The sequence below is a fragment of the Necator americanus genome, chromosome X (genome assembly GCF_031761385.1).
Source record: "Necator americanus strain Aroian chromosome X, whole genome shotgun sequence".
Taxonomy (NCBI): Eukaryota; Metazoa; Nematoda; class Chromadorea; order Rhabditida; family Ancylostomatidae; genus Necator; species Necator americanus.
In genome coordinates, this window is record NC_087376.1 from 30,132,975 (window position 1) to 30,159,843 (window position 26,869).

General features: G+C 38.5%; 3 protein-coding genes across 3 annotated transcripts; 2 read left to right on the forward strand and 1 right to left on the reverse strand.

Moving 5' to 3' along the window:
• Positions 1-7,928: 7,928 nt before the first annotated feature.
• RB195_025931 (uncharacterized protein) lies at positions 7,929-8,165 on the forward strand (the record flags this gene model as incomplete). Its single annotated transcript, XM_064214270.1, has 1 exon — positions 7,929-8,165. One exon carries the CDS (start codon positions 7,929-7,931, stop codon positions 8,163-8,165), a length of 237 nt encoding a protein of 78 aa, XP_064070151.1.
• Positions 8,166-9,926: 1,761 nt separating this feature from the next.
• RB195_025932 (uncharacterized protein) lies at positions 9,927-14,406 on the forward strand (the record flags this gene model as incomplete). The annotated part of the gene is made up of 5 exons (XM_013435746.2): positions 9,927-10,037; positions 11,729-11,885; positions 12,467-12,563; positions 13,930-14,051; positions 14,300-14,406. The coding sequence occupies 5 exons, from the start codon at positions 9,927-9,929 to the stop codon at positions 14,404-14,406; spliced, it is 594 nt and encodes a 197-aa protein (XP_013291200.1).
• Positions 14,407-15,009: 603 nt separating this feature from the next.
• Positions 15,010-24,393, reverse strand: RB195_025933 (uncharacterized protein; the record flags this gene model as incomplete). Its single annotated transcript, XM_064214271.1, has 11 exons — positions 15,010-15,056; positions 16,562-16,625; positions 16,695-16,783; positions 16,930-17,112; positions 17,185-17,332; positions 17,388-17,489; positions 17,560-17,619; positions 17,984-18,118; positions 22,888-23,119; positions 23,793-23,880; positions 24,264-24,393. 11 exons carry the CDS (start codon positions 24,391-24,393, stop codon positions 15,010-15,012), a joined length of 1,278 nt encoding a protein of 425 aa, XP_064070152.1.
• Between the last annotated feature and the right edge of the window lie 2,476 nt (positions 24,394-26,869).

Sequence of the window (26,869 nt, forward strand, 5' to 3'; positions counted from 1 at the left end):
CCAGCACACCACGAATCTGACGTCCGCCAGAAAATCTAGAGTTAGGGTTGTGGAGGAGCTGGAGTTGCTGGATCTGGGGTGGTTCCACTCATTTCTCCGTGATCGTCCCCTGATCGAGATGACATTTCTTAAGAAAAGGCAGTTTCAGTTGCAAAGCGTCCCCATTGTGCACGCGCCGCGCCCACGAGCGAGCGGTGAAAGATCAATGATGTCTAATCATCACCCAATTTAACTAAAACCAACGAATAGGCTGCTAAGGGGACCGGAAAGTGTGCATAGAGGAGCGTTCTAGCGTACCTAGTAATAACCAAGGTGATTTCCACGTCGTATCTTACGATGAACAGGGAGAGATGAGCGAAGCCACCCCCTGATCCCGCAATTACAACCTCATCTCTAGCTTTTCCCGAGGATTTCCTCACGACGACAGAAGCGTGGTAAGCTGCGTTTAAGCGCATTTTCCGTTTCCATCTTATGAAAGCAATCTGAATCTGGGACATTGAATGGATTAAACTAATCTGAAAATGGAACGAAACACTTTGTTATGTTACGCAAATGCATTAACCAAGATGAATTTTTTAAAACCTTTCACATGTTAATGATAATATTCCGGAACAATTGACAGTTAACAATAACTCTGAAAATTTAGCTACAATTTCTAGGCAAATTGTTACCATGTGCACATTTCTTGTACTTTCACAAATGTTTTTGTACTGCCTTGTCATGAGGAATTAAAATAAAATTAAAATGTAGGGCAATATCCTGATATTTTGAGATTCTAGTCCTTCTAGGATTCTAATTCATGTTCTGAGGGAAATTCTCAGGTATTTCATAAAATTCCACCTGCTTTTCCGTTCTCACTAATATACTCCCTTTTAAACTGTTATATCGAACTTACCAAAAAAGAAATTAACGGATGGCAGCGGCACCGAATCTTTTCATTCGTACAGCTACAAAACTCAAAAGTTGTAATATAAGAATGCTGATAAAGTTCCATGTTACCTCAGAATTCGGAATATCTATCACTCCTTATTTTATTCCACCTCTGTTTTATTTTTTGTATTGCTCGTTACAGTTCTCCTCAGTCCTACTATATGTGATCATATCCCTCATTTTTCCATACATTATCTAAAATAACATTCAGATCAGGAAAATGCTCCCAATTCCTCGTTCGATTTTAGTTCAATTTTTAATTGATCGCTTCTGTACATTAGCTAATGGACATTTTAAAAAATCAGAAGGAAAGTTTAACCCTTATCTAAGTCTAAGCTCAGCTAAGCCAATACTTCGATCAGTCGTATCTTAGTGACCTCCTCCTTGTCCACGTAAGTAGCGGATCGTTATCTACTCCTAATCCTCGATTCTAAATCATTGACGTCCACAACTTCCTTGATCTGTCGTTGAGAATGGTATTTCTTCCTAAATAGTTTTTCATTCAACTGTTCCAATCAAACCAGATCCATGACATTAGGAGTAATTTTGAACGAGAAAAAAATCGCGTGGAATTTTATAATGAACCAAACGAACAGAAAAATTACATTTTGTTGCTAATATGTCTGATTGAACAGCATTCATCTAGGATTATTTAAGTGGGAAAAATTAATATATTTTTTCTACTTCACAGGATTTGAAGAACTAACTCCAAAAAGGGGAGGAGAAATTAACGTGATCTGATCGTGATCATCGATTTTTTGTAATGCGTCCTCTAGTTCCTCTAGTCAAAATAACCTTCCTGGTAACCTTTCGAACCTCTTTGATATCCGCTATTTCCTATATCCTTGCAACAATGGTAGTCTTTAAAAAAAATCTAAAAGCATCAGGAACTGTTCATGTTTCCTTTTTCATTGCGACATGTAAGGAAATTGTATCGGTACATATTATATACTTTTGTTTTGTTTGTTTACTTTTGTTTCATTAGGTTTCTATTATTTTGCTTTCGCTGTTGTCATGTTATTTTCTTCCTCGTTACGCTTAAGAGAGATGATCATCTTAAAAAAAAAACATAAATTATATGTGAGGTCATTTATGAGGCTCCAGTCTACAGACACAAAAAGATGACATGCACAAGATATAAAGCAGTATCGAAAGAATCTAGAGTACTCCTTGAAACCTCTGCCTACTTCATTGAAAAAGTCCCAAATTCAAAGAGTTATACAAAGAAATGCATGCGATAAGAATCATACAAGTTAGTTGCTGACGTTTTATATGAGATTATTCACAAAACTTGGATTTTTCCAAGAGGATTTCCCTCCATTTCGTATCATAAAATACATCATCGAGTCACTAATGAGCTTCTGTCAATGTATACAAGCGGAAATACTTTTTTCTAATGATCCTCATTATGAGTAGATATGCGGAGTCACTCATAATGAACTGAAAATGAAGAGGGCTAATGTTTGCAAGTATGTTGTAAATTCTCTAAAAACGATTAAAGGTTGTATTATTATTATTATCATTATTATTATTATTACTATTATTATTATTGTATGGGGCTGTAACAAGACTTCCTCGACAATTAGAGATTTAATTGATCTACCAATGTCTAATTAAAAGTATTCCAAAAAAATCCAAGTAATTGACCTACACGGAAGGAGAAGCAATCAAAATCACGACCATTCTCAAAAAAATACGGATGCAAGCGGCGGTCCGAGAACTCGACTGTCCTCGCTCATGTCAAACGACGACTGGCTCGTAGCGTCATCGATCCGTTTAGCGGTGTCACCTATTCGCTTTCCAATCGTTCTCGCCATTTTCTCGATTTAATTCCTCATTCCTCTTTCTTGCTGAGGTGAACTCCCTTACTAAATATGTGCAAGAATTGTGCATTTACATGTAGCTGATAAGATCCAGAAATAATGATCATTTGAACTTGTGCTCCGTATATTTGTTGTTATCAATGGACAATCACTTCAGATTTTTATCGATCACCCTACTTGTGAGTTTCGGATTATCCGAGCAATCCTACTTTGTTCTGACGATTAGCAGTTGTTTAACGTAACAAATGAACTGCATCAATCAAATATTGAACGTTCCGCGATATTTTCGTGTTTCTGCTCAAAACGTACGATTTCTGCACGTGCAAAAAAATGCTTGAATGCTTCACAGATGTATGATTTGATAGTGTGGTTGTGTTTGATCATTGGGAGGTGTCATAGGTGTTTGTGAGGATTTCGTAAAAAAAAATTACCAGGTTGAGATAAATGGTTGCTTCCAACAAAACAAATAGAAATGATCGAAACGCAGCACACATTTATTTAATGTTCCAACGAAATGTGCATTCATTTAGCACACCCAGTTATCGACGTCAGTGCATTCCTAGTCCAAGTGGTTTTTTTTTTCGCTTAAGTCCGCCAGCTCGTTCGAATAGGGGCCCGAAATTCATCTCGTCATTCCTCATGCTCTCTGTGCACATCCGAACAGCATCTGATTCACCCGAGAGTTCAGCGCATCCGCAACAATTCGTTTAAGGTAATGGGTAGGCACTGTTCCATGGATGGGTCCCTATGGACAGTCTTTTACGTGACAGCCTGTAGATGGGCGATTTTTTCCTCCCGGGGAAACGCCTCTTTACCGTTGGATCCCTTCGATGCTTTACACGTGATGTGATTTACTGCCGTTCAACCTCCCAAACCTCTCCAAACGCCAGCCTCCACTTAATTAGTGCCCATTCTCGAATGTTCATTCAAAAAACGTCAGATCTTTCATCGGTCACCACGGTCCACGATGATATGCAGGTTTTGGAAAGGCACATATTAATTGTTTTCATTCCTGAGAAAGTTAGTTAGGAAATAGTAACCGTAAATAGCTTCCTTTTCATCATTGCATATTGAAAATGATAATTTCACAGAAATTTTTCTTAATCAGCTGATTTGTTGATATGACAGGAGATAAGGCATGACAATCCTCATTCTAATACAATTTCCTAGCTTAAGCAGTCAAGTATGGCTATCCGCAAGTCTTTTTTTTTCTCTTCGTACTAATTCGTATTTCTCTTTAAGGCCAATCATGTTGTTTGAGAAAAAAAAACCTACTTTTTATTCTCGTGCGATGTCTTGTTAGCAGATTGTTTCTAGGACACTTACTTATTCAAGACTCTTAACAATCCTCTTCAATTGAACAATTTTCACTCAAATTTTTCATTGAAATTCAGTAAAATATCTCAGTTTCCTCTATGCAGCAGAAATATTCTAAGAAAACAACTGCAATGCAATTTCTTTTCGAACTTTTTGCAGTTGTGGAAGACTGTCGACCAACATTATAGGGGTTTTGTGGACGTAAACAAGTTTGCTGAGTAGCATAATCTCTGCGCTGCGACGAATGAAAAACCTCTGCACCGTCTTTACTCAATCTCTCGCTTGTTCCTCTCATTTCCCTCTTCCACGCGTTTCAAACATTCCTAATCGAAAAAAAAAAACCGAACCGATTTTCTTCTTGAAAATAGATTCCTCTAGCACCCCCAAAAAGATTATTCCACTTGCATCTTTTCGTTTGAATTCGTCATTTGCCAACATTTTCCGTCGGCAGAGTGACCTTTTAAGGCGGTTTTCACTGCAGTAAAAGTGAAGCATAACGCAACATTTGGGCTTATGGATTGTATCCTTGAACTTCCTATACACTGTAGAAATAGTAATTGTTTTGAATGTGCCTAGAATTTTTCACGAATATTTCTACTTGACTTATGTGATGTGGAAGTAACTAATTGCATTAATACTCATTTTAAGAAAATCCTATGCTTTAGGATTTTCTTAAAATGAGTACCCATAAAAACCTATAGAAATTCACAATTTGAGAACTAAGACCTACTGATCTGGCTCTAAACATTCTTATCCTATAAATGGAACTGATATTAAGCCTCGTCTCTGTCACCTTAAAGATAAAAGTATTTATAAGTGGGCCGAGCTAATATCAGCAGTACAGTATTTTATGTTTGCTCGTAATTTTTACTGTAATGGTCGCATTATGATATTTATTATCTGTTCTTCTCTCCTACTGTCTACTCATTAATCATTAGATCTTTTCGAATAATAAAGTTTAAGTGGAGCGTTGAATATGCAAATAGAGTAACAAAAATGTTCGAATATTAGAAAAAAAAAACCCATAATCGAACCGTCATTTATTTCCACTAAAAGTTCTTATAATTCAACAGCCTGTTGTGCCTGAAGAGTCAAAAGAAAAAAAATAGTTACAGCGTGATGGCGCATGCGCATTAATCATTTCGGAAGGGAATGAAATGAGTAGAAATAGACTCTATGAGAGTATAAAATCCGTGGGATCGATTACTCAAATTAACGCCTGAATTTGATTACTCAAATTAACGCCTGAATTTTGCTTATTTCGTTCGGAGTTCTACTTACTCGTCTATGTGAATGTTACTTGTGACTTTTTAAGAGGAGTACTCACATTGCCGTAAAAGACGGCCCGGAAGAATTACGGCTTCAAGCGTTCCGGCGCGCCATTTTCTACAGTGAGTTCGATTAGAGCGCGCCAGTCTTGTGCACGTGCCGCATCTTCCGGGCCGTTTTTTACGGCAATTAGGAAGAAATGGATGGAATCACCCTTCTCTCCATAATATACGACCTCGTATAGGAACTCCACCACCTGAAATCCGCACCACCCCAGATTCGTGGGGTGATGAATTTAAGATCGGATCTCGGAGTCGGACAGTGCGAGAAAATCCGTTCCCAGATTCTTTGTGGAATCCTGTATTGAAAAGATCTGCAGTACCTTGTTGGTTCATTATGTCAACTGGAATTGAACTGGAATGATACACTGAAATAAAAAAAATTAATTCCATGAAGCAGCAACAATAAAGTGAGTCGTTTTCTATGCACGCGATTCTAAGGGAAAATGGCACTGAAAGTCATCTAATACACTAGAATCGCTAATTTTTCAACAGTTTTTCTCTCACAACACACCTCAATTTTATTTCTATTATGTACTCTATAGATCAGTAGGTTGGTATGTGAGAGCTCTCTCGATTGGATATGATCAGAACTCTTAAAACCTACCACTAAACATTTTTTTTTTTGAAAAAAAAAAACACCTGCATCTACGATATTAGCAAGGCTGAGTTAATTCCAAGTTAATTGCACCTCAAGGATATATGATTTTTGACTTGTTATATTGTACATTGTTAGAAAAGTTAGATGATAGTTACATATTCGTAATGTACATGCCATTCCGTACATTTTGATTTCCCTAACGTTTCTAATTCCATGCCTATGAAAATTTTGAAAATTTACCTAAAGTAACACGTTTCAGCTCTATAAACAAGCGACATTAGTATTTTGAAATCTTTTTTTCTTCCAGAATCAGCGGGGAAATTGTTTGTTGTGGGATGACCTTGTCTGCGGTAAGATAGAGCTCGACTTTCATTGTCAGAATCTGCAATTTCAACGATTTCCGAGGATTTTTAAGAATTCTGTAGAATAAAGCTGACTACTTCGAAGAATTTCATTCCGTAAAAAATCTTCTCCGTGGCTATTCTATTATTTTATAGTTATATATATATATATATTTATATTCTTTTTTATAAATGTACTAATCAATGCGGTAACATAGCCGTAGCTGGATGTGTGGCCTAAGGTATCTAGTGCGTCTTCGTGCCTAGATGACAATAACCTTCCATAGAGGCCGAAGGAGTTTGTGATGAAAATTTGAATGATACAGATCTCTTCCAAATCAATAGATCTGTTCCTCCTGAAAAAAGAAACACATAAAGGATAACGGATAAAGTGCACGGCGTTGATCAATCCCTAAGGGGATACCTCGACTTCAATTCATACTTCGCCTTACAATGACTTGCAGGGCTAGGCGATGTGCCAAGTCAGTCGAGGTATTTATCCTCCCAGACAAGTCTGGTACTAATTCATCGACCCGTCAGGGATGAAAGGCTTGGTTTGCACTAGGGCGGATTCGAACCTCCGATCGACTATAGCCACATCGGAACCTCTTATCGACTGTGCATATATCCTTGAGGCATTCACATTCATAACCTCCCATAAAGGTCGTGTAAACATTACTAACTCGGAAGTAACTGTTAAGGCTTTACTAATTGCCCTGGTATGAAAAATTCAAACTAAGAACTTGATTTTTTCCCCTGATATTTGCAAACTGTTTTGTGATCAACGCACTTTCATTACTTTCTCTACAGAAATGTTATTTGTTGTTATTATCTCTAAGATATGCTAATATTTTTCCAAAGATGGGATTTAACATAAGCGGTGAAAAAAAAGCAAAGGATATTCCCTTATGTAGGAACTTTCGTTAGTATCGGAACAGTTGCTTTTCCATCGTCATTAAAGGACAATAAACAGCTGTCATAGAAAAGTCTAATTACGCGAATAACAGCTATTGTTCGTAGAATTACTGCATCATACTCTACGTGTATTACTGTGTTACAACCGTATAATGTGTCATCTTTTTGCTACAACTGCAACAATCACCGTAATTGTTAGGATAGTTCAGAGGAAATGGAAAAACATCCTCGAGGCCACCTAGGTAAGAAGAAATATGATTTGTTGTATGTAATCATCCAAGATATAGAATAAAATATCAAAGACGGGGACAAAAAAGTCCACAGATTTCTGAGATTTCCGTTCTAGCCTCCTCTCACTCATATTCTGTTTTACCGTAGACACTAGCAATAATCTACAGTGTGTAGCACTTTATACCACTTCACTCTTAAATTATTTACGTCTGTTTTTCTTCTCTTCGATTTCATCGTTCTTACCAACAGTTCCTGCTTTGTTTTTATGATCATTAGGAACAATCAACGACGACCATGTTCTACATGAAAACAATCCTCGAGAACATGGAAGTATTTCCGTTGAGAACTCTCTTCTTGAAGATAGGGACTTCGCGCGGCGAAGTTATGTCCAGTTGGCAGACGGCAACTATTGCTAATAACTTCATTCGGTACTGTTTGCATAATGGACGGGAATGATCCGGACGTTCGTATCGATCGGGTAGAGAAAAAGGGAACAAAAAGGCCACAGATCGTCATTGTACCAGCCGTTCGCCGGCAGTGGTCTGTCGCATTCGACGGCGATGACTCATCGTCGCCGAGGTCGCAGCGTGTCGCTGCGGAACTCCTTGCGTTCGCTTATCGCCCTCATCGAATCACTGCACTAACATTGGCATTTTCATGCGAAACTGTTACTGTGTAACATTGGATATATCTAGATCATGACTAACCTTCCATGAAACGCCTTCAAACTACTGTATACGTATGAGTCACTGTAGCCTTTTCCATTCCTCATTCAGTCGGCTCATATTACCCGCTTCGAAGGGCATCCATAAACCACGTTCCGTGCCATCTCGTTGTCTTTTCCGTTCATTACGACATGCATTTCTAAGCTGGTAGTGGAAGCAGGAAGAGCTCAAATTCTCGTGTAGGAGCTTCCAAATCCTCGCGAAAATAGAGGTGAAACCAGAATTTGTTTCTGTACTGAACGATGAATATTTTCAGACTTTTCAAAACATCCTTCTACTTTTTTATCCTCTAATAATCTGTAAGGTATGGGTTCCCTTTCTTTGTTGACATCAAGTAATCGGTTCTCAGCACAGAAATTTAAGGACACCTTCGATAATGGGTCAAGGAAAATAGAAGCAAATAATTAAGGCGAAACGTACATGGTTTCGTCGGTTTTTCCTTTTCCTTCCTTTTTTCTTGAGATTTTTCACTCCAACTTGAGTAGTGTCGCAGTAAAAGCAAACGTAATAGATCCTTTTCTACGTCTAAGCTATTTTTTTAAGATGTGATTTCGGTACCAGGAGAGTGTTCAGCCTTTTTGCATAGCCGTTGTGAACGATTTCCATTAAATCCACTACGGCATTTTTTTTTTGATAGTGTTTTTGGTACTCTTTCGTTTTCTTATTGGCACAGCGCTTCGATCTAAATATTCATAAGGATGATTACTGAATCGATCAGTTTTTACTGTGAATCCTGGCTCATCTTCTGTTTACGTTAAATTTTCAAATACTACACGCTCATTGAGTTAAAAGCCCGTAGCACAAGCACAGCAAGTCGGCGCCTTTTCTTTTTCCTCATTAGAACTTTCGTGAACATATCATTCGTGCCCATATTTTTTCTACTCAATTTTATAATGATTCATTTGTATAATTAATATATAATCCCTTGTTTTTTGATAAATACAGAAATCGTAAAGAGAACCACTTGATTTGAAATGATATCCGCTTGGTAATTACGAGGAGATCTGATTTGAGACCTACTGCGGACTACTTTTTGTCACAGCACTATATTTTTATTTTTTCTAACCATAATTTGCGGTTTTTTTTTCTTCCAGCGATACGAATTAAATGTGAAACCTTTTCACCTTTTTAACGAAAAGCGAGTTACAAATTAGATCAGCATAGAAAGAGCAGAAATAAAAATCATGTTTTTAAAATGATATTACCAGTTGAGGTCAGTTTTGTTTTTAAGATGAATAAATGAGTAAATAAAGACGGGAGTAGTAATTACGTTAACAAGTACTGATATGGGAATTTTCCCGCAAGCACTATCGCATTGCCATCCTTCCAGAATCTGAGAGATCACATGAGGAGTTTGATCTACAGTCGATCTATCGGAAATACTTCAACGATCCTTCTTCAGTGTTCTTTTTCGTCTTTTTTTTTCAGAATTTTCTCAAAATTGCTCATAAAATGGGGGAACACCTTATTTTGATTGGTGCATGACCTTTCGTGTTCCTGGTGCTCTGCTCACCTTTCCCGGAATTATTGATTGGTCTAATCAGTTATGCTTGCTCCGCTCTGACTCACACCGTTCCTCATTCTGCTATCAACACTTTTACTCTCTTGCCATTGTTTCCCACTCACTCTTCTTATCAGACCGTCTCTCTGGATAGCTTCTTTTCTTACTATGGCACCGATCTAAGTCATTATTATTCTCAATCCGGGATTTTAGCATGACCGACTTTGCCAGCGGTGACAACGTTGATGATGAATCGGAGAAGTCGGAAAGCCAGTATAGAGCACCAGAAAAGAAGTCTGTTGTGGAAATTCTAAATGCAGATCAGGTGATTACTCCAACGTTCTGATGTTTACTGTAAACAATGACACAGTGAATGAAATACGTCGTTCGTTATATATAACAGGTTTCTCAGTATGATGAGTGGTAAAAATATATCCACGTCAAAATAAAATGAGATACTGTCAATTTCTTTTTCTTCTACATTGAGTTCAAAATTCATTGTTGTTTCGTTCTCCTCATCATCCTCCTTACCATAATTTGAAATATGGGGTAAAATGTAGTTAGGGACTGGCAAGCTAAAGTTACTAAGAGATAAAAAAATAAGATAGAGCGTCTAGAAGTAAGGGAACCGCTAAGTGCCTCCTCTCCCCCTAACTACATTTTCCCCAAAATCTGTAGCGTTATGGTTTATCACGTCTACTGCTCCTGATTTTTGTAGTGGTAAATAGTTGTGTTTCCTGTAGCTGGGGTGTGTGGTGGTTTTCGTTTAGAAAGTATAATATGTAGCCCAATATCTAAAACTCTTTACAGCTGAAATCCACCCTATTTTGACTGAAGATAATCAGTGCATGTGCTGAACTTTCAGACGCACCCTTTATAATGACTGAATAGGACGCACTGAACTAACTTTTTTTAATATCTAACTTGTCTTTAAAGGTATCACCCCACGAATCTGAGGTGGTACGGATTTCAAGTGTAGTATTCGTATGCGGGATGGGAGACTATGGAGAGGGGGTGATTCCGTCCATTTCTTCCTAATTGCCGTAAAAAACGGCCCGGAAGATGCGGCTTCAGGCGTTTTGGCGCACTATTTTGCACAGGGAGTTCGACTGGAGCGCGCCAGCCTTGTGCGGCGCCGCATCTTCCGGGCCGTTTTTTTACGGCAATTAGGAAGAAATGGACGGAATCACCCCTCTCTCCCTAGTCTCCCATCCCGTATACGAATACTCCACTTGAAATCTGCACCACCTCAGATTCGTAGGGTGATGCCTTTAATCACTATTGATCCCTACATGACTGGTTGGTTACTGGTTTTTATGTTGCCAATCCCTATAACACACGAATAAATAATTAGAGTATGAGTTGTTTGTGATTTCGATTTATTTCTGGATTGTAATTTGTATGGGTTTCTATTCTGTCATTATTTCAAGTTCACAGTTGAGTAGAGCTATTCGTAAGTAGATCAGAATGAGTTCAGTAATTTTTATTCACTCAAAAGATCAAAGCGTTCGTTGCTGAAAGTTGTTTTTTCTTCAGAAAACAAACAAGAAATAACTAGTAACTTCGTAAGTACATCTTTAGTGGAAAAATTTCTTCCGTAAATTCTCGGATACGAGCTGAGGCAGAACTGCGTGCAGCAATGATTTCTCGACATTAGCTGCAGATTATCTGGTAGAACTATGCAATCAATTCCTACCTTTGGTTCTTCGCGGCCTTTCATATTCGACATAACGGATACTACTATACTCTGGATTCGCGATGGGACACTGGATTGGAGTACTAAAGTATATCATACTGGACTGGACGAGATGAGAAACACAACACGTTAATCCTTCCTTTGTCCACAATTGCAGATTGTGCTTGTTCTTATTTTTTGCGCATATTTTCTACTTTATATGATTTAAAAGACTTTGATGTTCTGCTCGACGGATATGCTGTGTTGCACACCTTGTTTGATTTACCACCAGGATACAAGTCATACAAATCATCTATTTGTGAATATTTTTGTCTTTGTAGGATGATGAAAGTCTTGCCAAATATAAAGCAACACTTCTTGGTGCGTCTCCTGTGGATACTGTTGTCGACCCAATGGATCCGCGAATAGTCATTGTTAAATCGATCACACTTCTTGTTCCTGGCCGAGATGACGTCAAAATGGAGCTAGATAACGCTGGTATGGCACTTCATTGTTTTCTCATCACTGAAACAGCTATTCAAGGGATATAACGAGTACACATGTGGTTTTTTTGAACTTTGATTTTTTTAAAAATAAAATGCTGATGTGGGTAACATTTGACAGTGTGCTATTACATGATAATTTTGCTTGCAACTAATTAGGCTCAGCCTAGGATAGGGTTGGGTTGCTGAGATATCTTTGTACAACAGTGATTACATGTTATTATTTTAATATCATTCAAAATGTAAATTCAGTCTCTTTATCTCGGCATGGCTATCGGAGCCAAAATCCAGAACAGTGAATGTTCATTGAAAATTTGGGCCAGATACATATGCTCTAGGGTGGACGAGTCCAAGATAGTTTGTATTTCATATCTGGTAAAGACGCAAAACCTTTCGTGAAAATTTTGAGGCCGACTGAAACTTCAAGGCTGCGAAAATTGGAAACACAACCAGCCATGCTGAGATTGATTCGCTCACGTGCAGTCATTTCATTGTTTGAGGGTTTGAAAACACTTTCAAGATGAGACAAGAAGTATTGAATATAGATTGACTGTGTCATTTATGGGAATTTTTAAGGGGCTTTGGGAGATGCAACATTCAAGCTGAAGGAAGGATGCCATTACAGACTACGCTTCGATTTCTACGTACAGCGTGAGATTGTGACAGGCCTAAAGTAGGTTTGGAATCTTTCCTTTGTTTCAGTTTCTGTTTATCAAAAACATTTTAGTAATTAAGTAATAAGACTAGAGACGGAGTTGTTAGAAATCTTTACCCAGATTTTCTATTCTACTTAAAAACCCTGTGCATTTCCTTGCATTTCTTCAAGAAAGTGACATAAAGTTTCGGTTAACTTGAATGTTTCTTGAGCTCACTGTATGACAGTGGTCTTTCTAATTTTCTGCTTTGATCTTGATATGTTTTTATGTGTTTGAACTTGAGATCAACTTTTAAAAAAAACCTAATGTTTACTCTGCGATTTTTTAAAAACAAATCCGCTCTCCACCTATCGGAACTGCATCTGTTATTGAGGAGCTTTTTCATTTCAAAACGCATGCTTTACGGGAACTTTCCTTCTTCGGGGTATAACAGTAACTGACGTTGCCTGGAAGATTCTTTTCCTTCTTCTCTTGAAGTTTTGCGAACTGTTTCTAGGAGGGATCCTTTGAAAATCCAGCTTGTACATAAATATACAGACTATACGTCTCGCTCTCATCGAACTTATCTTTCAGTAAGAACTAAGTGTTTGAGGTTCAGGATGGCCTAACTAATAAAGTCGATCGACACAACAAGGTTGAATTAAAGAAACTAGCAACTTTCTGACTCTTCTTGGTGCCGAGTGAAAATAATGGAACGTGAGGTTGTTCTTTCAGTGCACCAGAAGAAATCGTGAAGTAGCGAAGTTGCTCCGAAAAAGTCCTTAAGAATCTCCAGCTATTTTTTCTTTCCCATTTAAAATTCAGGTTTTCGTTTTTTCTTTGGCACAATGAACTTTCCATGGTGAAACAAATTAGTCTGCATTAACATAAAAGCTTCGAAACAGTAAAGTGACATGTTAATGCTTTCTAAGCAAATTTGCCATTCTCGGGATCTTCAGTTAGGTTAATGCTCTTAAAGTTGATTCGCCTCTGCATTTGATTGCTGATGTCTAGATTGGATTAGCTAAAAATAAGAGTTAATGTTGGATCATATATAATAGGGTATGATTGTGCAATATTATTCAGCCAGTGAAATTTCTCCTGTTCTTGAAGTTATTTATTCATCTCAATGAGTTATTTGTTTGATAAAGTTTTTTTTACAATCTCTATCAATCTCAAACGCAACTATTTCTTTGCATCTTCTCCCGAATACTTTTTTTACGGGATGTTCCTTGCAAGGACAAGTTTTCAGCGCGCTTTTTTTCAGCTAAAATGCCTAAATTTTCTTCCGTACGTTGGTGTTTTTGTTACTGCACAAATATCGTGTATGCTATGGCATTCCTGCGTTATTATAGAAGATGAGTTAAGCCATAATGTTTGGTTTTACTGCTAGTTCTTTTTAAGGTACATTCACAAGGTAAGCCGTCACGGTGTACAAGTCCTGAAGGAAACGTTTATGGTTGGCTCATACGCTCCCAAGCAAGAACTTCAGAGCTACACCACCCCAGTAGAGGAAGCACCATCCGGTATGCGTTGTTCATAGTTATTTCGGATCCCTGTATTAATCGTAATAGATGTATATGACTTGTCTATTTTCTTTGTGTCCACATTCACTTCTGCAGAGTAAGCTTGGGATTGTTCAGAGCTAACCATTTCTCTTTAGGGCTTCTCTTTATGCTCCTGTCTGTATTTTTGTATCTTATTCAAAGATAACAGCGACTTTCGGAAGAGAAGAAGTTTCTAGAGTTTACATGTTAATTTTTAATTCTTTCAGGAATGCTCCATCGTGGAAAGTACAAAGTGAAGTCACAAATGACCGATGACGATGGTCACGATTGGCTGACATGGTGTTGGACTACGGAGATCTCGAAGGACTGGTAGACGATGATTCATGTGTTTGTGTTTGGCAACTTCTTTTGACTCAGCACTGCGTAGCTTATTTTCATGAAGTGACTAATATTTCATTTTCTTGCGCTTCTGAATCTACAAAGTTTGTCTTTTAATATACATTGGCATATAAAGAAACGTTCAAGCAGTATGTCAAAAATAAGTTGTTATTCACTAGTATGCCTTTATTTGCTGTTTTCGCAGATTTTTTCTCCCGTACACCCCATTTCTAGTACAATTAGTACGGTGTTGTTTATGATGTAGAGGTGTACGCAAACCGCGCCTTTTCTTCATCTTGTTATCCGATCATCATTTCACTTTCTTCTTCGTATGTTTGATTTTAAACTTTTGTAATACAGAGGACCAGTAAAGTTTATGTGCAGCTGTGTGACACTTTATGGGTGAATGGGCAACATAGCAGAGACTAGCAAAGGGATAGAAATAATAAGGAGCGAAAAAAGAGAAAAAACGGTGACAGAGAGAAGAGACCCACACGATATCACGTAATCAAGCACAGGTGTGTTTTGGTATATACACGGAATTTTGGGCAGTTGGCGAAATCAAGCATTTCCCAGCATAATGTTGTTAAGAAAAGGTCTACAACTTGTCATCTTCGCTCTTCGCTGCTGGCTTTGGCGACTTTTCTGAAACATGACATTATTGTTGGGGTTAAAAGCAATATAGTGATCAGAAAACTTTGCTCTTGGATTTGAAGTGAGTAATATGAAATCCGAAAAGAAATTCTTGATGGAATCCGAAAAAAAAAAACCGAAAATCATAATATGTAGGTCTTCAATAAGCACATAAGTGAATGTGATCTGTACCCTAAATTCAATCCACTTATTTGATAGATCCATTTACATTATTTAGATTGTACTGTACTCTTATCTACACAGGTACCAATCTTTTTGTGGAATATTTTGCAAGAATGGTGATGAAGGAACACCACAATGGTTTTGTTCATTACCACAACCTTAGTGGCTTTTGACATAAGTTTTTCCTTTCTTTCTTTTTTCTAGTTCTTCTTGCTGTTCATCTATGGTTCAGGAGTAACTTCTGCTAGCTTTTTCGACTAGTAGCAAGTTTTCATGATAATCTGTTTGCTTGTTCATTTTGCTGTAGGGCTACTTACAAGCCGATGAATTTCGACATAGCCGATCTAGTGTTTTCGAAGATGCCAGATATGAGTCCGGTTTCACTCTGCTACCAAATCACCCACTATGATTTGCCTTCACAAAAAGACAGATTTATATGACGGGATTGAACGAGTAAAGTGACATAAATTTTCCGAAATCTCTTTCACTTGAGTATTTGTCTGTTTTCTAGGCATGACTTTACGGAAGATAACGCCAATAAGATTTCAGATCGAAATAATGAATACGAAGCTGACAAGAGTGGACATTCTCGACATCTCTTTCGAAACTACAAGGCTGCCAAAGTAGGTCCAGATATTTGCGTTGGATAGAAAGGGGATGTAAAGAATGCAAAAACAGCTGTTAGAAGCTACGTTTTGCAAGCGCAAACTCAGTAATTTCTATCAAAAAGAAAAGAGTTACTATTAATAAGGTAACCAAGCGATGCGAGGATGTTGTATGAAGCGAAAGATGTGATTTTCTTTTCTTCTTTTTTTCGAGAAATTCATACCTGCAAATACGAACCGGCAGAACTTATTTCTCAACGCAATGAATATGACTGACTCAGCAAAAGTTAAACCCCCAATTTCTTTGAGAATTAGCCAGGTACAAGACTGGAACTCAAGTGTGATGACGCAATTCAACTGCAGCCACTGGTTACTGTGGGTGATGAACAATTCGCACCATCAGCGCTCCGTTGCTACGTTGTGTTCAGAAGAAAACCGAGAAGAAAACAGGGTGGAACCGCGCGATCGTCTCGTCTTTTCTTTATGCACTTCACCATAATTAATGTCGTCACATTATACTAGTAGGAGGCGTCACAAAGTGATTACTATGTACTGGTCAAATCACATAGCATTGCGATAGGATAATGCATTTTAACGGGAAAAGTTTTTGATTGCGAATTCTCACCGTCTTCGAACTGTATCTAGAACCCCTCAGAGCTGCAAAAATGGTGCGAGCTCAGAACTTCGTGTTCATATCTGTATCATATGGAGCTTTTATAATTTTCTCACCTTTCTGACCTTGTGCTGCCAACCACTTTTCCATTTCCTGCGCTTCGATATCAGTAACATTACCCTGAAAATTGAGACCTCCTCTTGGGCTAAATCATAAAATAAGACTCAAATATGGAGGCGAGAATACTACCTTGTTATTAATAGCTGTTGCAATTCCAACCTGAGCTTGTTGTTCACTATTAGCAGCGTAAGCTTCTGTGCTGGAAGCTGAAGTCACTTCTAAAAATCAACGAAAAATCAAAAACTCAACAGAGGAGTTAGACAAGTCCTAACATAGCTAGAAAACTTCATACGACCTAGCAGAGAAATTGAACTGATTATAACAACAAAGAGGCAATGTTGTGTCGCAATAAACCAAGACTAACTCATTCCAGCAAGCTGCTCCTCAAGTGATTTCCCCGACTGTCCCACATCAATCAAATCTGCAGTAGCTGGCTGAGCGGAGCCACCCGAGGCATCACCAGTGGCATCACCGCTTCGATTTGTCATGAACCGGTCATACTTTTCAAACACACTATTGAATTCGTCATTCATAACGAGCAGTTCATCTACAATATTTAAATTGAAACAGATCGCAAACTTAGTGCGACAGAGTAACTTGGAACTATGGTGGCACGTACAAGTTACTTCCTCGTTCCCCACTGATCGAATTAAATCCAGCACCCGTAGCTGCATTTGCTTACAAGTTGAGTGTAATTCATTAAGCAGTTGCAATTCGTCGGTTGTTTCACGTCCAGGGACGATTTCGGTGAGCATTTCACGGAACACCTTCCAACCAAAATGAGCAACAGATAAGATGATAGACAAAACAATGGGACTATACCTTCAAGTTCGAATTCACTACATCCAAATCGGATCGCAGCTTGGCTAGTTGCTCCGCGGATGCTGTAATTGGGCCATCGGGTTGGCTGACGACTTCGTAACTCTGAATTCATCCACATAGTTCGAAGACTTGAAATCGTACTATGAAAAAAAAAACAAATTAAGTAACCTACAGGTGATCCACCTGAGTGGGACGAAAGAGCCGTGGACGCTTTTGGATCAGTGAACACTGTCTACAACACGTCACTGTCACCACAACATACAGAACCATGCTTTTTTCTAGAAGATCGGTCCACTGTGTACTGTTTTTCAGCCAGTTCTTTTATTACACGTTGTTTCCCTTTCTGACTTTTCTCGATTATCCTTCGCCAATAGCTTTAATATTCAAGAAACTGCATTCCATGCTATGAAAACAAATGCATGAACATGCCACCCCACTACGAAATGGTTCAAAATGCAGAGATTACCTTACGAAAATTATTTGCCACGTAACTAACACCACAAAGCTCACGCATGTATCAGCCAGGAACACAGTAAACACACCACTAAGCTTAGAAAAAAAAAACGTAAACATTGAATAGAAGCATAGAAACCCACCTGTTTTGGAGTTAAAATTGGTGCCATTGCATCTAGGTCAGTTGCAGGGAACGTGACCCCTTTACTAACAAGCTCTTCGTAGACCTGAACAACTCCTTGAAGATCCGGTTGATTACGGAACGCGTCTGCCCATGCCTGAATTTAGCCCTACTTAGCTTCTTACAGGAAATAAAAACACTGTAAATACAAATTTCACTTAAGAAGCTGAGGAACAGGGACAAATGCCAAGTCTGTCTTGTTTACAATCGAACAGTTTTGAACACTAGTGGGAAATGTTCGGCGTCCTCTTTATCTGCCTTTAATTTACAGAATCCAATCTGCCACAAGGTTCAGTTAGTGCAGACTGCTTTCACAGCAAGAAAAACATTGCAAATGTTCACAGAAGCAGTCTTCATACCTGTTCTTGGTGGAAGATACATTCCTCTTTATTTGACCCTGATTTGTTCAAAAGAATCGGATGTGCCTAAGCACGTCAATTTCGCTCAAGCAGCATAATAAGAACCTTTTGGATCGCCTTGAATAGAAAACATTTTATAGAAGGGAATTTCTATGAAGTCAATTCGATTTAGGATAGACTGGCTGACATTAACCTAGGAAAGAAATTCGGTCACCTTGACTGAGGGAAAACTTTGGACATTTGCGAAGAAACTCGGCAATTCTACTGCACAACCGAAGATGAGAAGGATAAGTACCAATTCAAAACAATTTTAATTAAGTAATCTATATTTATAGGGGAAGATCATTAGATACTCTGAGTACTGAAATAGTCCGTTATCGTTTTGGTCGATTCGAAAAATCAGGCAGTCTTTTCTGATGTTGAGGTGGTTGCTGAGTCAGAGATTCGCAAAACCTTTAAGTAGTTTCTTCTACAAACAAACGCGTTTAGAACACACTTTGCATTGGATTGTTGTGCAATAGACGGCTGGTCTGGAAAGGTAACGTTAATCCTGCATCATTTTGCCAAGAATTATCATAGAATTGCTCCCAATGTTTCCAACTAAATTGACATCTAACGCATACTTAACGTTTTCGAAGATTCACTTAAAGGGAGACGCTCTTCAGGTTATTTTCACCAATCAGATTCAATTCTACATGATTGGTCAAATTTGTTGAAATTTTCGGATTTTATTGACAGGGCTGAAGACGTTGATGATTTAAACAAGAGGTTCCACAAAGATAATATAACCATGAAATGAAATCCCCTCAAGTTCACAATCACTCAAATCTAAAATGTTGGTTTCCGCACTATTTACGTAAGTCCATTTTCAGAAAGTAGTACACATTAAAAGATCACTGCTAAATGCACAGCTTCGAATAATACTTTTCTTTTGCATTCTAATTCTTGTAATACAATAATAACAAACGCGCTATGACGATACTATGCGGGCATTTTGTCCACAAATGTTTTTAATGATGCAAGATCGGCACTATTATTTCACTGTATATAGGACAACTCTACACCACTCCTGAATAAAAGATGATAATGTGCGGTTGGGAACGATGCAAAAGCCAAACAAACTGCAACCACGAACGGTCGAGTTTTTTTCTCGCATAAAATGTTATGTTCATATTCTTCTCATGCTGAGAATACCGGAAAATCCTAATTGTTCCAGACGAGGCATCTAGGCGAAGGTGTTCTTCACATAATTGAGGTATAAAATATGTTCAAAAATGGTAGAACCCCGCGAACGCAGCTGTATATTAGCAATGAACCTGTTATTTCCAGACATCATTAGCCTAGATCGAAGCAGAAAAGCAGAACAAAAACTGTTCTTTACTCATATTCAAAGAAACAACTCCAACCGGTTATCATAGCTCATTACTGCAGAATATAATTAATTACTCCAGGTTTTGGAATGTTTTCCACCTACTATAGTGTGTCCTTTCGCAGCGCACATCTAGTTTTCTAGTACAATGGAATTCAGTTGAAAAAAATTCCGTTTCATGCGCAAAAAATTAGAACAGTGAGGCGATTAAGGAGTTAGCACAAGAGTTTTAAAGAAGCTCCAGGTGTGAGAAGAATGGATCAAGTATGAAAATAGTCCAATCTAAATATGAAATCTTACTAAGGAACTAATGCAGATTCAAGCTTGCACTTAATCATCTGATGATTGAACGGATCTCTCTTCTTTAAAAGTTGTTCTCATGAAAAGAATAGTGATTGATAACTATTATAAGATTGTTCAGCTGTTTAAAAAATTGCACCGAAAGCTTTCATTTTTTCATTGTTCTAATAATATAACTTGAACTAAAGAGCAAAATATGTGCTAGAACTCAAAGAATTAAGAATCCTATATTTAAAAAAAAAGTGCAAAATGTAGCAGCATGGATTTTCGCAGACAACACGGTTTCGCTCTCTCAAAAACCCGACTCAGATTTCCAACGAAAAAAAAGATGTGAAATAGAAATGCCTCAGATTTTGCAGTGCATGCTTTCACGAGCAACAGTCGTGCAAAAGGTTACTTGCAGAACAAACAAGACGAAGTATCAAAAATACAAAAAAAAAATACGATTTTCAGATTTCAGGAGAAGCCTCTCTGAATTTAATGTACGCGTTTAAACATACTTCAATTAACAAATATGTGTCACTTCCACGACTGCCCTGGGAACAATTCACAAAAGGTTTTAGATAATCCGTATACGTCAACTACGTTGAGCTGTACGCTAGGAAATTTCACATTCAAAAACTTCGTTTTGTAGTTGCTTGGATTGGACAGCACATTAATAAGCTAGTCTAGCCATTTTTAGATTTTTTAAAGCAAACGGAACAAAATGTTAGTAGGAAGGATACCTCATAAAAAGAACACTACTTCACATTTAGTTAAATTAGTTGGAATCAATTAAAGTATTGGAGCCCGAAAGCTAGTTTCCTGTCCTGAATAGGTACTTTTTTCGGCAAAATATTTCAAGGATTTTAAATAATACACTACTAAGGTATCACTATTACCTTTAATATCACAACACTGTTAGTGTTCCGTTCTCTCCTTTTTTCAAATTCAGAACGTGAGAGTTTGTTATAGAGGACTACCCAGTTGCAGAGAAGAGAAATAGAACATCAATATATCAATGAATATAAAACTCTCTCCAGTCAAAACATCATTTCGTATTCCTGGACACTACACATGTTTTGCAGCAGCTCATTTCCGTAAGATTATGGTAAAACAGGGTGTAGTACGAGTGTCAACTTACAAATAACTGTACTGATATTTGGAAGACTGTCACAACCACTCGAACTCAATAACTATGCTTTATTTCTCCGAATGAAAACGGTGACAATATGTTTTCTGGCTAACAACTCAGACGCACACACACGTCGATCCATTTAAGAAGCACCACATGATGCAATCGTGCCCTTAAGAACTGCATCATTTGGACCGGATTGTGTCCAGCGTACGTGTATCAAGACATTCGGCGGGTCACTCCAAGGGTTTCCGCTCACTAGCCGCCGCTGCAAATGGAGGACGCCGTCGTCGAGGTCGCGCCGACGAGAAAAAAAGAACACCCAGTGCGCATTGTTTCATGTATAGCTCGGACTGGACGCAGAAAATTGTACGATGAGAGCGAATGCGACTCGTAGCTGCCCTAATTACTCGTTCGCGGTCGGGGTCACACATCGCTACGGGCCTCCCCAACGAAAAAAGGGCAAATTGGCGAAGCAGATTCATTGACATTTTATCGATTACGCCCACCCACCAAGGAAGCACCTAATGTCATGATAACAAACGAATATGTCGAATCTGGCAATAAGACTGCAGTTTATTTCCTACCGTACAAATTATTGGGCTTCTAATACTTAGAAGAGGTCACCTTATTCGCATAAGGATTTCGAGGTAGGTGTGGAGTTTGATGACAGACAAAAAAAAACACGATGAGCATCGGGAACACCATTTACACTTGTTAAATAATATTCAGTTCCCAGTTGATTCCCGCCAATGAGTTATAAGCGATGGCAAATTATAGTCGTTGGAACATATGTTTGTCAGGCAGTCAGCGATGCGTCCGCTGCAATTCGCGCATTCTCCCGTCATGATACCAACAGAACAGAACACATCAACACACACTCTACGGTCTGCACCAACCAGACGAGCATCGCGACTGTCTGGACAAATACAAGTACCGGAGCCTATATACGATTCTGATTCTGCGCAGTCTCAACTATAGAACTGATGTTAAAACTATACTGGTCAACTATTACAATTAAAGACTCAAGCATAAGGAGTTCACCGCTACACCGGCTGCTCAAGGAGTAATTGCGAGGAGGTCATGTCATTTATGTGAAAGGTAGTAATGATGGTGAGACCGTTCAACGGCAATAGACAAGCGTTTTAGCTAATTAGCAAGTTCTTTGAAAACAATATTTGTTTTTTCATGAAAGAAACGCTTCATGTCACATTTCTCATGTCATCCAAATGACCTGCGGGATAACATTGACTTGAGATGAACTACTCTTGTAGAACGTTTAATATCATTACGTTTACTTATCAATACTCAAAAGTTCTCCAAATCTAGAGATGCACGGTGCTCACGCAAAACTAACATGTAGATAAATAGTGAAATTAGTATCTCTAAAGGGTGTTGTTCCTTCAATACTGATTTAGCTGAATAAATTACACTGATAAAACCAATAGAATGACAAGATAAAGAAAGAGACAGAGTAACAAATTGTCATTCTTTGAATACACAGAAATTCCACACATTACTGTCATTTCTTGGGTTTTCTACATCCCTTTCTCTCAAATTTTAACAATTTTCTCTTCTGTACCGCACTCTATTTTCTAAGAAGTATACTGGAAAGTGTCTATGATTTGTTCAAATCTTCTCTTGTATGTAAAATAATATGCGTTGTCATCCAGTTCATCACCCAGATTGATTTGATCGATTCCAGAGGGATTACAAAACAGTACCTGGATAAGTGCCAGAACACGTTCGTGTATAATTTGTGGAGTATCGAACTTCGAGCCAATCAGTTTCACCAAATCCTGCACAAAGTCCTTGGAGCATACAAGCACGTGGAAATTATGACCGCAGTTCTTCACGCACGTCTCAAGTACTGTTAGGGTATACATGACGATCGCGTTGTTCTTGCACATGTTCGTGTGCAGACGTTTGCGAATTGCTCGGACAGCATCTTTGGCACTAAATCGCATACAATCAATCCAATAATAACTTCGACAAAATCGTTTCTAAAAAAAATCGAAGTAGCACATATAATATCTTCCCGGATGTGAACATCTCCGAATTTTCTTCTCAGCACAATCAGCAACAGCAAACGCGGATCATGGATCGAAAACTTCTCAAGGTGCTCTAACCTTGAGAACACTCTCCGCGCCTCGACAACACTCGAACTTTTTCAATGGTTTGCCCCGAAAACTTTTTTTCAGCGCTGCAAGTTTCTTGGATCGAAATGCTCGGAGGAGATTATGATAACGAGACAATGTTTCTGCGAAGGAATGGATAGAAACTGAAATCGAAAAGGGAAGTGACGAAGTCAATTTTTTGGATAGACTTTAATTTGGAACAAAATGGTCCACTAGTCATCATCAGCAACTAAACTTAGATATCATGCATGTATGTGACTTTTATGATGGAGAAATTAGAGAGAAATCTTAGAAAGTTAGAAAAATACCCCATGTCATACCTATAGGGAGATCAATCACAAAAGTCACAAGTTCATCTATTCAATGGCCCATAAAAAATACGACACGAACATGGTTAAGAAAATGATTTTTGGATAGCAAATAACAATGGATTTGAACACTCGCTTGAAGTGATAGCCGACAATCGAGCTTCAATAAGGCAATTCTCTTACCCGTCCTCGGTGTTATTGACAAAATCGCAGATTTCCATATTCAAACCCCAGTTCTCAGTGGCTAGTATCGAAGCGTTTGTCGCAAGTTCTAGAAAAAAAACTGGGGATAATGTCATGATATGACACTTGAGAAGTCATGTGTGAAGAAACAGAACACCATCATAAAATTCGGATATTATCTAGCCATCGTGGGGCAGTGAATAAGTCCAACTGAGTTCACATGGTAAAAAAATAAAATTTCATGTGAAATCGCTTGAATTTCCTTAAAATTTCCCCGTTCTACAACAAATTCCCTTTCATTTCCCACCATAAGCGTAGAGTGTTAGTTTTTTGTTGGAAAAAGTCCCACTGGTTGATAACACAACATTGCGAAATCGGTTTTTTTTTTCAGTACAATTTGACACAGCGATTTCAATTGCATGTTCGAGACTTATGATTAGCAATCAAGAATATGACGTCTTTAGAACCTACCTATTTTGCGGCCCACTGGTGTTGAAAACGGGTTCCCTTGGAAGAAGTCAGACACTTGCTCGCCGACTTTGGCAGCAGCCTCTTTCGCTGACTCCATTGTTTTCGAGACTTGCTCGCTTACGTTGCTCATCTTTAACAAACTCAATGGTTATCACTACTCGGACGGCGGCAGAGAAAATAGCGACGAATGGATTGCAGAAGAATACAGAAGGTGAAACACTTCACTCATTTACACATGAACCGAATGAAGATTAAATCTGAGCACAAAGAAAAGTATTACAGGGGAGCACAGCCACTTTAGAAAAAAACGAAACCGAAGAGAAGTTAGAAAGGAAGACTCAAGCCCCTGTGCGAACAGAGGGCGAATATTTCAGGAGACACCAGATGAATTCAAACAGAATATCATCACAGAGGCACCAGAAATGAGCAAGAAAGAACATGGTATTTCAGGGTACGGGACAGCCACCACCACACATACTGAGGAGGACTGCGATCGATTCGCATTCCGCACCCGCTTTGGCCAAAGGCCAGTGAAACGAACGCAAAACAAAGAATTAGTACGAACGGTGTGCAAATTCATTTGAATAGATTTTTGAGGAAAATAGTTTGGGAATTGTGTTCCCCTTCGTCGGGAATTCTGCTACACTTTTTCCAGCGCAAGTCACAGTGTATGTGAGAGAAACTTTCTCGACATTTCTTCGTAATTATTGACGTTTTCGGTTACCGTAGCTCTTCATTATTCAAAAAGGAACAAAGTATTGCGAAATACGGTCTCCAGATGTTACATGCCACAATCGCTATCATGTTCTACAGTCGTTACTGATGCTAAGTAACTGTGACCTCGACGCAAACTGAATCTCTTGAACTGTTGCGTGACCTGGTATGTAAGGGCATAAATCATACGGGAGATTTTGAATATGAATACGAGATATTTTGAAAGTTGTTTCACTCAACAACATATGTGCAGTGTACAAAACGCTGTATTTTACTACCGATAAGTGTGTATACTAACCGCGTTATGGCGATAACCAAGTTCACATGTCGACCAACATCACGGTGATTCTTGATAAGAACATTCCCAGCTCAACCATCTAGCTTTTGGGAGTTGTTTGAAAGAGCTGACAACATGGCACGTCGAACTATTCGACTAGAATACAGTTTGAATTGATCGAAAACGATAGCGAACAATGGAGAATGGTGCATTCGCGGTACCAACTGATACACTGCACCACGTTTTTATTACGTTTAGTCGGATTCTTTCGACAGACCAAACATGGAGACCTTAGAGGTGACTGCGAAAGAACTGCGACGAACTTTTGATCGAATAGCCCGAAATAAACGGCTTCAAATTATTAGTGTCTGATGCAGTAATACTTCCCACAATGAGGTGTCACATTTGCAAGTTGTTGTCCTAAAAAGAGCACTGTCTAGCATTCATCCTGACATGAGGCACATGGATGAGGCGAATCGGAGAAGATAATCTGCAGGGGATGCCTTTGCGATTAGCGATAAGCAAAGATCGATAATGCTTTTGATCGTTGCAAATCAATCAACAACTGGAGGTCAATTATTTCTGGAAGTCCACTGTTCCACAATACCTGCCAAATATATGGTACCTTTAATCACTTATGTAGTGTTATTACGTCAGAATTAGCACAATTGTTAATGATATCGGCACGATCTGACTAAATTACGAGTCCGCATACAAGTAGACATCTACGAGTTCATAAGGCAGAATCTGAGTTTGAGCTGAGCCATCAGATTGGAAGAAAGATCTTTGCGATAAATTGAGAGGCTTCACAACTTTAACTAATTTTGAAATTGATCCGAACTTCAACGGATAAGGACGGTGTGGAAAACAACTTAGCGTAATGAACTCGACAGTCTTTCATGGAGATTGTTTCAAGATGTTGCTACGGATCGACTGATTATTTGTATTTTTTTGCGTGTATAAAATAATTTTTATAAGGCTTGCACCTCACTAGTAACGGCTCACAAAAAGACCGAACCCAAATATTCAAACAGAACTAAAAGCGGAATTACATGGCTGTCCGTAGGATTACGCAAAAAGGTGTTTTCAGAGATTTTCAACACACCGTTCTGTGATGACGAACAGGTGATGCAAAACAAACAGTTCGTATGTAACTGGTTCGCTACGACATATTCCATGAGTCTCTTCAAAAGATGCTGGGAGCAAAATTGAATTGAGGAAAATTTCCAAATTCTAGGAAAACTATAAAGATGAATATGGTAGTTCTCACGCTTGCAATTCTCACACTGAATTGCGTACAAAGCTGATGCAAGACGTTAAAATGTAATAACACGTGGCCTATTATTTTAGCTAAATCTTCAGGGTTTCAAGAGATTTCAGGAATTATACGAATAATACACGAAGGGTGCTTTTTCTTCTTGAGGTTCAAGTGTAGACAATACGTGCAAATGCTTGGCGGAAACCTACATAGAATCCAGGCCACATTCCCTCTAACAAATGCGCAGTGTACAAAAAAAAGTCGTACAAGAATATCTAGGGCAGGCAAGAACCTGTTAAAACTTCGATAATTTTTCCATTCTATTCGTACTAGAGCTTTATTTCCTACAGAGTAGTA